The sequence below is a fragment of the Anthonomus grandis genome, chromosome 10, assembly GCF_022605725.1.
Source record: "Anthonomus grandis grandis chromosome 10, icAntGran1.3, whole genome shotgun sequence".
In the NCBI taxonomy this organism is placed as follows: Eukaryota; Metazoa; Arthropoda; class Insecta; order Coleoptera; family Curculionidae; genus Anthonomus; species Anthonomus grandis.
Genome location: NC_065555.1, coordinates 17,871,382 through 17,888,015, shown reverse-complemented (window position 1 = coordinate 17,888,015; position 16,634 = coordinate 17,871,382). Strand labels below are relative to the sequence as shown.

Genomic DNA, 16,634 nt, shown 5'->3' with positions numbered 1-16,634 from the left:
CCACATTTTTAACTGGTGCACAAGGATTACGTTTTTCTACACTTTGTTAAATGGGACAATCTTTGAGTTTGAATACTTAAAGTCAAATTGGTGTTTAGTGTCATTCGAAAAGTTAATCAATTGCATTTTCGTCCATTTCATCTTAGAACCATCTGGAGTAATTTTTCTATTAGTAATAGCATCCTCCAGTTTCTTGGTGGAAAAAAAAATGTTTTTGTCATTTAAACTATCTGAAATGGGTTTCGTTTCCGTGCAGATTTAATTAAAGTCATCCAGTGCTGCGGTATAAATACATCTTTATGAAACTTTTTTTTTTCGTTTTTTACTGTACCGAAATCCTGATCACAAGGAAGATATAAGTGGCCTGACACTAAAAACTTGTGATTTATTTCAGGAATAGAGAATTTCGTTGAACTTGTCATGAAGCCCAAATTAGGGTCATCTTAATGTTGCGATTTTGGCCGCCACATTGATCATAAGCTATTCATGATAAGTTTGCTGTCTGACACAAAATATTTGCAACAGTGGATAAGGCAAGAACCAATCTCTTGAGGCCCTCTAGAAGCAACCGATTAATTCCAGACTTACATAACCAGTCTTAGCAACTAAATCATGAACTCATAAAATAAAGAAAAACACTTTATTATTAATTTTCTGATAAGCTAACTTTAAAACAATATGTCCATAGTTGACGCTTATAGTATGTTATTCCTATGGACAGTACTGGAGTGAGCAAAGTCTTCAAGTCAAATGCTATTTTTAGCAACTGTTTTCAATCATTTTCTTTTACCGATGCTTCTCCATCAGTTTTCATTTCACGCTAACTCCGCTTTTCAAAGATTCGGCTCTTTTTGTGCTTCCAAGTTCTTTTTTTCTTCATCACCTCTAATTTTAAGTTTATTATTTAATTCGTCATTTTTGCGACAGCTATCAGAGCATGAAAATGAAGGTTAAAGTGAGTATTGAAAATATTTCTAAATACATGATTGCCGACTGAAGTTTTTTATATAGATTGTATAATATCTGTATACTTAAAGAGGGAGCCAAATATTTTCTTTGGCCACTGTTACCTCTGGAATAATATGATTGGAAGACATACATTTTTTCTATAGTCCTTAACTTCTTGAACCTTTGGATCAGGCGTTTTCCGCAGAGGCATGTCTGCCTCGTTGATCTATTGGAGGAATTCCCTCTTACTTTTAGCAGAACCCTTGATAATCTGTCATCAGAAATCTGCAAAACTTGCTTAAAAAATTCTTGCAGACTTTCGTATCACTTCGATTTTCATTTTATAATTTATAAACTCTTATCATTCATTTTCTGAGTATACCCTATTTTTTTAAATTTTAACAACCACTTGTCCAGATATACAGTGGCTTTCGTTAATGTCCCTCCCCCTTTTTATTTCCCTCTCTTTATTTTTTGAACGGATCAATTCAAAATATTGAAAGTTGAGGTAATGCAATTGATAATTGAATACTATGTTTTAAAGCAAAATTGATAGATGAAAATTTCAAGATGGCTGCTGGGCGCCATTTGGAAAAAAAATTAAATGGAAAGGGTGGTCTTGTGGCACATCACTTGGAAGCTCCTGACGAGTACTTTATAACCCTAGAATATAAATTCAAAATCTTTACCTACTACAAAATGGTGATACATTTAATAATTACCTGAATACCAAAACACTTACATGCATATCTCTACAAATAATTGTTATTCTCTGCCGTATCCAAAGCGACAGCGATAATTTCGATAAAAGTTTGTTTTGGTTTTTTTTTGTTGACAGTGACAAAAATATCAATGTGCAGTTAAAATATTCTCATTTAGTTTTCGGTTTTAGTGGTAGTAGTTTAAAATGGCCACTTCTCGTCCATTGGAACAAAAAATCGAAGCCATTTTTATTTACGGTGCGACGCGTAACTTTCACGAAACCGAAAGGTTTGTCAACGATCGTTTTCCGAATTATTAATTCCGTTTTCCGTCATATTTGTAGAAAATATTTACGGGAACTCGTATCTAAATTTACAATTACTGGTAATGTAAACTTCAATGTCCATTTCTGAAGAAAAGCACGTTCAAATAATTGGTGAGATGATAGTTAATCCCCAACAATCAACCTCCGTCGCTAGTGAACATGAGGTTTGTCCTTCTACTGCATGGAGATTTTTGAAAAGGAATAAGTACCATCCGTATTCGATCCGAAACGATTGCACGGCATCCTGTCTATCTCCATAATATTTGTTTTGGTGATGAATGTACATTTTTTCTCAACGGTAAATAAAAAGAAAACCTCTCGTCTTCCGGGAAACTCATACTCAATATCCAGAAAAAATAAACGTTTGGGCAGGGATATTGGGAAACCATATTGTGGGGCCTCTATTCATCGAACAAAATTTTACAATTAATCACCGAAATTGCCGAAACGAATCCTAATGAATTCGATATGGATATCGATTCCAGCAAGATGGAGCTCCACCACACTACTCCAGACAAGTCCGGAACTATTTAGATAACAATTTCCCCAGGTCGTTGGATTGGCTGTCGAGGACCTGTGGAATGGCCAGCTCGCTCGCCAGATTTGACCTCTAGACTTTTTTTATGAAGCTATTTGAAGCAAAAGGTGTACGAAAACTAATAAAAACTGAACCTGCTTCAGTATTGGATTTACGACAGACAATAACGAATATTTGTAGAAATATCGATGCTAGTGTATTTGAAAATGTTCTGTGTGAAATTTTGGACCGACTGTTCTTGTGTCAAGGAGTTCAAGGCAACCATTTCCAGCATCGAATTGACCTCGTATTGTAATGTATTTATTCGATATATCAAGTTAAATGTTAATATATTCAGATAATTATTAGATGTACCACCATTTTGTAGTAGGTAAAGATATTGAATTTATATTCTAGTGTTATAAAGTACTCGTCAGGAGCTTCAAAATGATGACGAGACCACCATGGCGCCCAGGAGCCATCTTGAAATTTTCATCTGTCAATTTTGCTTTAAAACATAGTATTTATTCATCAATTGCACTACCTTAAGTTTCAATATTTTGAATTGATCCGTTCAAAAAATAAGGAGGGGGGACATTAAAGAAAAGCACTGTATATAACGACTGCAAGTCAAAACTTGATTGGTATTTGATTTCCAATTTTCTTTCATTCGTAGGTATTCATTTTCTTACCTTTTTTCGTACCAAACCTAGATCCATCCTGTCATATTCGACTTGGCTTTGCAGGTCAGAATCTGCATCATTACTTGACGAATGCTAATATATATAAATACCCTAAAATTTTGTCGTTTCGGTAGTTTTATTTACCCTGTTACCTAAATGTTACCTGTAACCTAACTAAACCCAAATTGTTACTTTAAGCAGAAGTAGGCATTTAAAGAAATAATAATGAACCCATTATAAATTACGTAATAAAAGGCTTACCTTGAATGCCTACTTAAAACACTTATTTTTTACATAAAAATACTAGTTTTAGTTTTAGTTTAGTTAATACTATCTAGCGATAACAAGCACATCTTAACCTAAACGCAAATAAATGTGTAACGTAAATAACATGTAAATAAATGATAATCTTAACACAACAGTGGCCTAACCGACGATAGTCCAGTATAATATTTAAAGCGGGAATAGTAATGTAACACATTAAAGTAGATATTGTGCCGACATCTAGACATACAAACTTCTTCGTCTTTGGGAATCTTCGGCAATTATTTCCCTCATTTATCTAAATTTTGATTTTTTGTGGGCTAAGCCATTCTCTAATTTTTAACGTCTCATGTTAATAATTTCCTTTTTAGGTGTCGAACCGTTCCAAGTAAACGTGATCTCCGAAACGATCCTTAAGCGTCTACTAAAACAAGACATCGTATGCCACATTAAGAAAAACAAAGAGTGGCGCACCGATCCGGTGACCGTGATTTATAGCCAAGGAAAAGCGGTGGACTATTTCGTGATAATTCTGGAGGGCCGAGTCGAGGTAACCGTTGGACAGGAAAATCTCGTGTTCGAGGGCGGACCGTTTACCTACTTTGGCACGCAGGCGTTGGTGCAAACCGTTGGTATAGGTAAGACCAATATAAGTCTTTTACAATAAGCGATTTCAGTTTAATTAGAGCCTTAAACCTTTATTTTATTTATTTATTCAAGATTTGAAAATTCATACATTCATAATTCATACTAAATAAAATCTGTTTTTTAATTTACAAAATTTTAGATAACAGATGATAGAAATATCCAAACCATGTTGCAATGTTAGTGTTCCAAGTTTTTAGCGTTAAAATAAAGGGAGAAAAACTGACACAAAAATCTCCACACATTCTTAACCTCAGATTGATATTAGGAACTTTTATATTTATCAATTCTATCAAATAACAGTCATTATATTTATTAATGATGTAGGAAATAAATAATACAGCCTGATTTAATCTTTTTTGAACAAGTGTTTGAAACTTAAAACTAGTTGAAATTGAATGATAATATATTAAGCAGGGATAGGGTTTATTTTCTCTTATACGAGGTCTGGCTATTAAATAACGAGACTGCGTGCCTAGAGGGCGCCCTAGACGGGTGGGGAAAAAAAACGAGTAGTGCGTTGGGTATCTAGATATCTTGTCTATGCACGTACCAAAACACGTTTTCGTCATTATTATAGTATTCGTGCAGTAGCGGTTTGAAACGAACGTGTTTTTTTTCTCGTGCCGAAAATCATGTGTGACGAAAAAAAAGAGCAACGCATCAAACTTAAATTTCTCGGTAAATTGAAAAAAACTCCGACTGAGTGCTATAAATTGTTGCAAGAGGCCTATGGGGAAAATTCTCTCTCTCGTGCGCGTGTTTTTGAGTGGTGTAAGCGCTTTAGTGAGGGCCGAGATAGCACTGAAGTTGACCAGCGCTCAGGTCGCCCTGTCACTGTTTCAACTCCGGAAACAGTCAGGTCAGACAACAGACAGGTCACTGTTTCCGGAGTTGAAACAGTGACCTCAACTCCGGAAACAGTGACCAAAATCAACCAAATTGTGCGTGCAGATCGTCGAATGAGCACCCGGATGATTGCCGAGGCTGTAAACGCCGATAAAGAAACGGTTAGAAAAATTTTACACGGGGAATTACACATGACAAAAGTCTGTGCGAAGTTGGTGCCAAAAAACCTGATTCCTGATCAAAAGCTCTTGCGTCAACAGGTCTGCTCAGATCCCGGATCGATGAAAAACATTATTACTGCGACGAAACGTGGCTTTTTCAATATACGATGTGAAACCAAGTGGCAATCGATGCATTGGAAGATGCCTGAATCGCCCAGAATAAAAAAAGCAAGGATGTCCAAATCCAAATTCAAGGCAATGTTGATCGTTTTTTTCGACATTAACGGTATCGTGATGACTGAATGGGTTCCAGAGGGTCAGACTGTCAACCAGACTTACTATTTGTCAGTTTTGGCAACACTGCGAGAACGAGTTCGTAAGAAACGGCCCGAGTTGTAGAAAAACAACTCGTGGATTTTGCACCAAGACAACGCACCTGCCCATAACGCGCTATCTGTGAAGCAGTATTTGGCCGGTAAGCGCACTCCAGTGCTCGAACACGCGCCGTATTCGCCAGATTTCGCCTCGTGCGACTATTTTTTGTTTCCGATAGAAAAGATAAAATCTGCTTTGAACGGGACCCGATTTGAGTCGATGGAAGCGGTAAAGCAAAAAACGGCAGAGCTCCTAAAGGCCCTCACCAAAGAAGACTTCGATCACCACTGCACCACATTCAGCACTGCTTCGATCAATGGAAAAAACGTATGGAAAGATGTGTGGCGAGGGGAGGGGACTATATTGAAGGGGAGCATTCGAATGGATAATAATTTTTATAATAAAACCCTTTTTCGTAACCAGTCTCGTTATTTAATATCCAGACCTCGTATATAAATACCGCAAACACTTTGTTTGCATCTTCTTAATGGTCGTACACAGAGTTTTAATTGCATCAGATTTTATTGTAGATTAGAATATTATGTCTGATGTAGCGGCTTTAAAATCAGCTCAGTCGGGATTTACGGACTCGCTAAACTTTTTTAGTAGGAAAATAGACGATTTCACAGTCCAAATTGAGAAAGTAAATATTCTATCTAAGAATGTAGGAAACATGCAGTACGCATTGATCGAACAGCGTAAGGAGTGTATGTCTTTGAGGTCCCAAATTTCATTAATGCAGCATAATGCAGCATTAATGCGTCATAAATATAATGTTGAATTATGTGGCATTAGTGATGTAAAATTCTCGAGCACGTAATTTAAAAGAATGTTACCTGAGCACGAACGAGCATAAACGAGAATAAACAAGCATAAACGAAAAAAACCTGAGAATTTATGTTTGGGATGTGGTAAAGTATTCAAAAACTTATTTTTCATGATTTTTTCTCAAAATGCTCAAAATTCTCAAAATGCCTAGAAAAATGCTCAATATTCTCCTAATGCTTTGTAAAATACCGACACTGAATTATTGTTCTAACTTTATAAAAACCTTAACATCATAATATTCATAAATCCGGATAGAATAAGAATATTCATCATAAATAACCAAATATTATATCTAAAGGGGTTTTTAAAGAATATACAAGAATTTATGTTACCGATCTGGTTTGATATTATATTCTTAAAAACTGAGCATAGTTTGTGTGCTATGCTATGTGAATACAAATACAAAGTAGGTAAAGTAACATGAAAATAACATGAGAAACGTTTTATTATGTAAGAAGTAAAAAGTAACTCGAAAAAAAGCCTTATATAAAAAAATAAACTGCAATCTGCAATAAACCAAAAATACAGTTTTAACCTAACTCAGGTACTCTAATTTATTGTGGATCAATATCAAGATCGAGAGAGTGAAGCCCATCGAAACTTTCTGGCCCGATGCTACTATTGGAATCGAAATCGTGAACACTGTAGGCCCCGCTCTCTTCGTCATCGGACTCATCAGTCTCTGAACTCTCGTTTTGTTAAACGCAACACAAAATGAACAAAAAATGCATAAATAACATGCAAAAACTACAGTCGACGTTGCTACAAAAGAGGCTGGCCGTAATATTCGGGGAACCGCCGCTGTCGGCGCCGGCGCCGCTTTCTCTTTGTGATTGATGCTGTTGCCGACGCCGACAGTAGTTTTTGTAAATAAAGCGCGCCGAATACGGAATCGTGCTGAAAATTCTCTAGCGAACGTTCGTGCACGAGAGAACGATCTATCTTGCGCGCACGAACGATTTATCGGGCGCGAACGTGCGCGAATATTCGCCATAGCACGAAGGGAACGTTCCTTCATTTACATCACTATGTGACATCCCTGAGAAGAAACAGGAAAACGTCCTTACTCTCGTAAAGGAGTAAGGTTCTTTCATTGGGAGTAACACTTAGGATTTTATTGATTTTTGACACATAACAGACTTAGGATTTGAGCATGGCCCAAAAATATTTGTCAACGAACACCTGTCACCCTACTATAAGCAACTTCTCAAGAAAGCTAGGGAATTTTGTAAAAATTCGTCCTTCAAATTTTGCTGGCTTGTATTTTTGTAATTTCTTGAGACCACTCTCAATTTTTTTTTAATGACTTCGTCTCCATAATTTTTTGTTTACTACCAAAACACCAGAGGCCTTAGGACAAAGACAGTAAATTTTTATCAGTCTGCCTGCACTTGTCTATATCTCGATAACGGAGTCTTGGTCAAATCCTAACGTTTTGGACTCCGAGCTGTTTACTAACAACTATAACGTTTTTAGACTTGATAGGAACGCTAACATTAGTGGTAAAAGTGATGGTGGTGGTGTCTTATTGGCGATTCGTGACGTATACCACACCGAACTTGTCTCTAAGTGGTGTAATTCTAACACAATAATCGAAGACATATGGGTGAGTGCGTGAGTGTTACTTTAGTGGAGGGCAGAAATTTTTTTTATGCACTGTTTATATTCCACCTCATGCAGTAAAACTATCTAAACTTTTTATCTAAACTAGAAAATATTATAAGCACTGATTTAATATGGTCACAAAAACCGAATGTTAAGAATTTATTGCCTATCAACGCCACTGATCCTTCCCGCAAAGCATTTTCTGATGCTTTTTACTTCAATAATCTAACGCAACTTAATCACGTCTTTAATGCTCGTGATAAAATTCTGAATCTTAGTATGTCTAATTCTACAAAAATTATTGTAAATAAAAGTATGGATCCATTTGTGCCTGAAGATAGCCATCACATGTCTTTGGAAATAATCGTTAATTTAATATCGGAAAAAAACATTGTTGGTAATTCATATATAAAGTTAAAATTTAATAATGCCAATTACGACGCTTTGAATGAAATTATTATTTCTACTCATTGGGACAAATTATTTTCATCTAAAGATGTAAATATTAACCTTGAATGTTTTTATACAGTTTTAGATAACATTGTTATTAACCACATCCCTAGAATTAAGATTAATAAGGGACACTACCCTCTATGGTTTTCTAAATACACAATCAACCTAATTAAAAGTAAATTAAAGGCACATAAAATGTGGAAACTGTACCGAAGACAATCTGATTACGACAACTTTTCACATTTACGCAAAACAGTAAAGATTAATATACGCAATGATTACAAAGATTATATTTATAAAACAGAAATAAACATTGTCAAAGACGTTAAATATTTGTGGTAATTTTTTCGCAACATAAAAAAAAAACTAAAAGCTTACCAATAAAAATGAAATTTAATGATCAGGAAGCTTCGAATTGTGTTGACATTAGTGAACTTTTTTCTAAGTATTTTAGTGGAGTATTTGAACCTTCTGATACACCAACTTTAAGCCTACTCAATGTCAAGAATGTTTTGTAGTTATTATATATGTTAGATAAGAATATACCATGAAACCCGATACCAAGGCCAACCCACATGTTTACCGTCTCAACCAGATCCGTAGGCGTTTCCGGGAATAAGCAAACGTAGCACCTTTTATGCTTAGCTGTTGTTTGTTTAAAAAGACTGTGGAAAGAACCTTATCTTATTGTTCTCATGATAGTCAGCATTTTCTGTTTGTATAAAAAACCATTGCTTGTTAGCTCAATAATCATTATTATTAAGTATTTAGTGTAAGATAAACCTATGTCGGTTTTTATTTTTGTAATTTGAAATAAAAGTTTTTTTAAAAAAGTTATTTTTGAAATCCACAATCTAACATTGGCGCAGTCGGAACGGATAGTTAATACACCGCGAAAACAGGTTGATCCAAATTCGCGAGTAATATTAGCTACAGTAAGAACCACTAGCACCCTAAGGTAATCCAGCGTCCTCACTCAGCAACAAGGGTACGGAAGGAACACCTGGTGAAGCCCCTGGTATCCAACAAGCAGAGAACAAGACAATGGTTAAGAAGATTCTTTTGTAAGTAAAAGCATTGAATCATTCGTTTATATTTTTGTTTTTGTGTATTTTAATATTTTATACACATTTTACTTTATTATTTTTATACTGTTCGATTTTCTAATTTCGTATTTCGAAAAAAGTATTTAAAATATTACAATGTCTACCACAAATGAAATTGAACAAACTGAACAAAATAATCGACAAGCGAATACGTCAGCTCACGATATTCACCTTGAAACTTATAAACTATCTGAAATTTTTTCTCTAATTCCTGAATTTGATGGTGATGCAATATTTTTAGGCTCATTTTTACATGCGTGCGATTGTGCTTACAACATGGCAGTCGGTGAACAACGCGATCTTTTAGTTATTCACATAAAAAATAAATTAAAAGGAAAAGCCGCACAACTTATTAATTCTAGAAATTTATTATCATATTTAGAAGTTAAGCAATTATTAAGTTTACATTTTGGTGATAGTCGGGACCTCTCTTCTTTAATCCAAGATTTGCAAAGATTAAAACAATTACCAAATGAATCCCCGTTAATATTCTTTAATAGGCTTCAAACCCTTAACTCTAAAATGCACTCTGCCGTGCAAAAACAAAATTTAACCGCACCTCAAAAAATAGCGCAAACGAATTTAATAGACTCGATGGCTCTAAATACACTATTAACTGGTTTAGACCCACGTATTGGTCACATAGTACGTGCAAGTAATCCCAACAATTTACTTGAAGCTCAAGCTAGAATTAGGCGAGAATTGCAATTGTCCTATTTTGAAAACCAAAAACAAAATAGACCCATACAACCACATCCATCATCCAGACCAAACACTACCTTAAGACGCCCGCAAAATCCTAGTATAAAATGTTTTAAATGCGGAAGAATTGGCCATACTTCAATTGAATGTAGAATACAGTCAAGCCCCAGACCTAATATTTTTGGAAACCCAGCACCAAATTTAAATAGTAACCCAAATAATTTTCAAAGGCCATATTCACAAAATCAACCTTCATTTCAAAACCCTTCTAACCCCCAACCACGACCAAATTTTGGACAAAGTAGCCAAAACCAGTATCGTCCCAGTGTCATCCAAAGAAACCCAAACTATCAAAGAACCTATCATATAAACTTTGATGACGGTTCACAATATAACTATTTTGACGAAAATAATTATTTTGATGAGAATAGTTATTCTGATAACTACCTCGAGCAGTACAACTATTATTCCGATAATAGTCAAACCTATTATTACGATCAAAATGTCGAAGATTTTTCTAATCAAATTGATTATAATTCATTTGAACAACCAATAGGAAATCAACACGAACCTAATAATAACTTGGCAACACAACAAAATCCTTTAGTAATGTCAAATCGAAATTTTCCATTAATATCGAACCAAAACCACCCACCAGATCAGAAACAAACAGACCAGACAATGTCGCAAATTGCAACACAAATCCAAACATTGCGGATCAACGAACCGAAACAAAATCCCGAACAAAGCTTTCTTTAAATAATTTACACACCGTAAGCTCAAAAAACCTTTACTACATTTACGATGCTTCCAAAACATATAAATTACTCATAGATACAGGCGCGGGAATTTCAGTTTTTAAAGATCATGTTGCAGCCGGTTTTAAGCAACGCTTTGCGGAAAATATTGTCGTACAAGGTATTACTGATCAAAAAATATTGATCCAAGAATCCACTTTGATTCCTTTTAATGTAGATAATCCTTGTAAAGTTTATATTTGTAACTTAGATATCGAATTCGATGGTATTTTAGGACTCGATTTTCTACAACACTATGAATGCGTTATCGACTTAAAATCAAAAATACTTAAGACAAATTTTAAAGATATTCCTATGTATAAATTTACACCAGAGGATGAAAAACCTGTAGTAAAATCAAACTTAGCTAAAAACTCTTCTTATCTACCTCAAATTCTAACCCCAACAGTTGATACTGAAACTAATCAGCATTTTCAAAATAAAGCAATAAAAAATAAAAATTTAATATCAATAGAACCCCGTACTGAAAAAGTCTTTAAACTAAAATGCAATTTAAAAAACACCGATGTAATTTTATTAGGTCAAGAAAAAGAAAAAGTAAAAATCCCAAATGCTATTATTCACGTAAACGAACAGGGCGAATTTTTAACAACCATTATTAACCCTAACGCAATTGATAAAATAATCGATTTCTCGAATTTATCTTTTGAACCTCTACCTGATCTACAATCGATAAATAATTTTAATTATTATGAGTCAGCCGAACCTGTTGATAGACGGCAACTAATAAAAGAACAATTGAGAATTGACCACCTTAACGAAGAAGAACGTGAGGAAATTACTAAACTTTGTTTAGAATTTTCCGATATTTTCTATATCGAAGGTGATCAACTTACGTTTACCAACGAAATTAAACACTCGATTGATACTAATAACGCCAAACCCATTTACACAAAATCATACAGATATCCTCATATTCATAAAGAGGAAGTTAAAAGACAAATTTCTAAAATGCTCGACGAAAATATTATAAGACCATCCGTATCTCCCTGGTCAGCCCCGGTTTGGGTAGTTCCTAAAAAACTTGACGCTTCAGGCAAGCAAAAGTGGCGAGTAGTTATCGACTATCGTAAACTAAACGAAGTTACGGTTAATGATAAATACCCATTACCTAATATCTCAGACCTCCTCGACCAACTTGGTAAATGCCAATATTTCACTACTTTAGACCTAGCGTCAGGGTTCCATCAAATAGAGATAGACCCAAAGGATATTTCTAAAACCGCGTTTTCCGTAGAAAATGGGCACTACGAATTCGTTCGAATGCCATTTGGCCTGAAAAACGCTCCATCAACTTTTCAGAGAGTTATGGATAATATTCTTATGGGAATTTTAAACGAAAGATGCCTCGTCTACATGGACGACATCATAATCTATTCTCCTACTATCCACGAGCACATTAACCGCCTACAAGAAGTCTTTAAACGCCTAAGAAAATCCAATCTAAAAATACAACCAGATAAGTGCGAATTCTTACGCAAAGAAGTAGCCTATCTCGGACATTTAATAACAGAAAACGGTGTAAAACCTAATCCGGCAAAAGTCGAATGTATTTTAAATTTTCCAGAACCAAAAAATCAAAAAGACATAAAATCTTTCCTCGGATTAGCAGGTTATTACAGACGGTTTATTTCAAATTTCGCTAAAATCTCGAAGCCCCTAACAACCCTTCTTCAAAAAGATACCCCTTTTATTTTCAGTAAAGAATGTCAAGAATCTTTTAATACATTAAAAACTGCTTTAACCACTGACCCACTTTTAATTTATCCGAATTTCGAAGAACCGTTCATCTTAACTACTGACGCAAGTGCTTTTGCAATCGGAGCCGTTTTATCCCAAGGACCGATCGGGAAAGATATGCCCATCGCTTACGCATCAAGAACCTTATGTGCCGCAGAAACTAAATACTCCACTATAGAACGTGAGTTATTAGCTATAGTTTGGGCCGTAAAACATTTTCGACCGTATTTATTCGGCAGACAATTCACGCTTGTTACTGACCATCGTCCAATTACATGGTTATGGTCCATTCAAGACCCCGGAAGCAGGTTAACGCGTTGGCGCCTCAAACTCGAGGAATATTCATTTAAAATCGAATTTAAACCCGGTAAATATAATAAAAATGCTGACGCACTTTCTCGAATTAAAATAAATCACCTTAAAGAATGCGTAGATTTTCATAAAAAAGTAAACATTTTTGCATTAGAAGAAGACACTGTTATCCCTGAACCGAGCCCTCAACCCTCATTTACTGAAGAAGACGATCGAAACATAACCGAGGAATACAATCGATTTGTTGATAATTATAAAACAAGATCTTTAATCGATTATTCTAAAATAGAGGTTACAAATGACCAACTACTAGACAAATCAAATAAAAATATCGTTACATTCTTTAGGCAAAACAAAATGGAAGATTTACATTTTAAAATTATTGACGACATTCTTGAAGAATATTTAGATTTCCAAGAATTAAAAATTAATGTTGCTAATAGTAAATCAGTTAAAAACCGGAAGTATTTAATAATCCCTTTACCATTTGACAATAATTCTTGTAGCCAACACTTGTTTTATTGTTTATTTAAATATCAAGACTTATTTGAATTAAATGAAGTTTATTGCATTGAAAATAATTTAGATCTACCTTCTCTAGAAATGATGTCATTTATTTTTGCCGACAAAGAAATCAAATTAAAAATTTGTCAAAATATTGTAACTACACCTGATGAAGACCAAATACCTATTATCATAGAACAATACCACCTTGGCAAAAACAATTTACACCGCGGAATTAACGAAACTTGTCGAAGAATTAGACAAAAATACAATTGGCGCGGTATGAATAAGAACATCGAAGACTTTATAAAAAAGTGCGAAATTTGCCAAAAAGTCAAAATTGTTAGGAAAAACTTAAGTAGACCTCTAGTAATTACGGAAACCCCCCGAACACCATTCGAAAGAATAAACATTGACATTTTTGAATACCCAACTCGTAACTACGCTTTAACCATTAACGATGAGCTCACGAAATTTGTTCAAGCTTATCCTTTACAAGACAAGAAAGCTTCTACCATTGTAAATACACTCTTAGTTTACTTCCAACACTTTGGTACGCCCCTAAGAATTCATTGCGATTCTGGCAAAGAATTTGATAACACACTTCTAAAAGACCTATGTCAACTTTTTGATACGAAAATAACATTTTCAAGTGTAGGTCATCCCGAATCGAATGGCTCTTTAGAACGTTTCCACGCGACCCTAGGCGAAATGATAAGAGTAAATCTGGCCGAACATCCCGAAGACCAACCCTTCTCGATTTTACCTTATGCTGTTATTTGTTACAATAACACTAAAAACAGAACACACGGCTTTACTCCGTATGAGCTTGTATTTGGCCATACATCAAATAGACCCCCAGAAACACTTTACAATCAAGAAGCCCTTATTTCAAAATACATCCGCGATCTAAATAATAGAATGAGCTATTTTTATAAAGTTGCTAGGCAAAGAACCGAACATGCCAAACAAAAGTCAAAAGAAAGATTTGATCAACGTATATCGGAAAAACAACCCGAATTCTCCGTTGGTGATAAGGTTTACGTCCGAGAATCACAAATAAAATCCAAATCAGAAAACAAATTTAACGGTCCGTATGTCATAACTGAAATCCTTTTAAATTCAGCCAATTTATTAAACCCCGAAACGAATAAAACAACCAAAGTTAATTTCGATAGAATGAAACCATATTTCGAATAGGTTTTATCTCCCTATCATTTCCTTGCAGGTTACTGGGATTGACTTCGATCGCCAGCAGCCAATACCGAATAACGCCCATTAATAATACAGTTGGACTCTTTTTCAATGAAGAAATTAACATTAAAATTTCAAACGACAAATGGACACTTTTAGTATATCAAGATTTACTTCCCTTTAAACAAGCAATTGAGCATAATGATAACATCCTAAACGGTTTATTAGACAGCCTGTCAATCGAAAAATCTAATCGAATGATGGCAGCTTTTGTTGAAATACAAACTCACACTAGTCTTCTTAAGCAAATTTCGAAATACGTAAACGTCAAATATCAAGAATTAATCATCGGTACTAAAGATATTAATTTAAGAGAAAAACGAGGAATATTCGACGGTATCGGAACTGTTTGGAAAGCAATAACTGGAAACTTAGATGCATCAGATGGACAATACTTTAATGACTGTATTGACAAAATCAATAGTAATGAGGCAAATATCGAACGGCTTATGCAACAACAAATTTCAGTTACAACTTCTGTTATAAAGAGTTTCAATTCTACCATACAAAAACTTAAAATCGATGAAGAAACCTTTAATCAGAATATTTGCGAAATAGAAACCTTAATTGCTTCACTTTCAGATGATCTAGCTTTTTATCGTGCACAATTTAAAATCCTAGACTTATGTGAATCGCTAATGGAAAGCTATACATTCATTAAAGACACTATAAATGACGCATTAAATGCAGTCACCTTTGCACGCTTAAAGATATTACATGGCTCTATAATAAAACCATCAGATTTAGAGGATTCACTTGGGGAAATCTCTCACTCTCTACAAAAATACAACTTACCTTTGCCAATTTCAACTTCAACTATTGCTCAATACTTAGATTTAATCGAATTAGATGCTTATCAATCTGATACAAAAATAGTATTTGTTTTAAGAATACCTCTTGTTGAACCCTCAGTATATACCCTGTATCGCCTTTATCCAATCCCGATCTTAGATAATCGAACAGGTCTTTATCACACAATATCAACTACGAATAATTATATTGCGCGTGATTTTGATTCATTGTTTTTCACTACATTTCAAAACTTGGACCATTGTAAAAAATATCGACAGGGCAACGAAAATCTGTACTAATGTACTTCCGTACCCCATCGACAGTGATGCAATCTGTGAAGCACAACTCCTTAGGCAACATACAAAACTGCCTAAAACCTGTAGACCTTCCATTTTCTATGCAGAGGGTTACCATGTGCAGCCTATCCGTCAAAACTCATGGCTAGTCACAACATCAAGTCCAGTTCCAATCACCATTAAGTGTCAAAACAAGGGTATAGTCTCAGAAATTCTCACGGACAATACCATAGTAATTCTTGGAACTACCTGTGGTGCGTTTGTTGGAAGTACGAGGATCCAAGCTTCACTTGAACGAGAAACAAATGAGACTTCGTCGAAGCCAAACTCATCTCCAATATTGATTCCATACTCTTGCTGTGATCAATTGCCAGAGAAAACGAAAATGCCGAAACTGAAACCATTACGCATCAGTGAACTAAATGTTGATGACCTGAACATTGCCGAACATAATCTCAATCAGTATTCCGAACAGCTTGACAAACTAATCAATCAACCCTTCATCGAAAAACACATGAATTGGTTCACCATTACAACAATTGTATCCATAATTCTGCTCATAGTCCTTTACATTACTTGCAAATGCCGAAGACGTCGAACTCCAACCATTGGTATAGTGACGAATAGTTCAAACAATGATGACTTCCCACCATTCCAACCTAAGCCCAGAATACGGACATTTAGAGAGCAGCTTTCGAGGATGGTCCCAAGAAGACGTCCTAGTATCCACCTAGGAGACCAAGAAGAAGCAATGG

General features: G+C 35.0%; 1 protein-coding gene across 3 annotated transcripts in view; it reads left to right on the top strand.

The window, feature by feature from the left end:
- LOC126741530 (unextended protein) overlaps positions 1 to 16,634 on the top strand; it is a 175,530-nt gene that overhangs the window by 109,822 nt on the left and 49,074 nt on the right. For all 3 annotated transcript variants that reach the window (XM_050447982.1, XM_050447983.1, XM_050447984.1), the window contains exon 8: positions 3,811 to 4,077. In XM_050447982.1, coding sequence (XP_050303939.1) covers positions 3,811 to 4,077 — 267 coding nt within the window. The remainder of the gene's footprint in view (positions 1 to 3,810; positions 4,078 to 16,634) is intronic.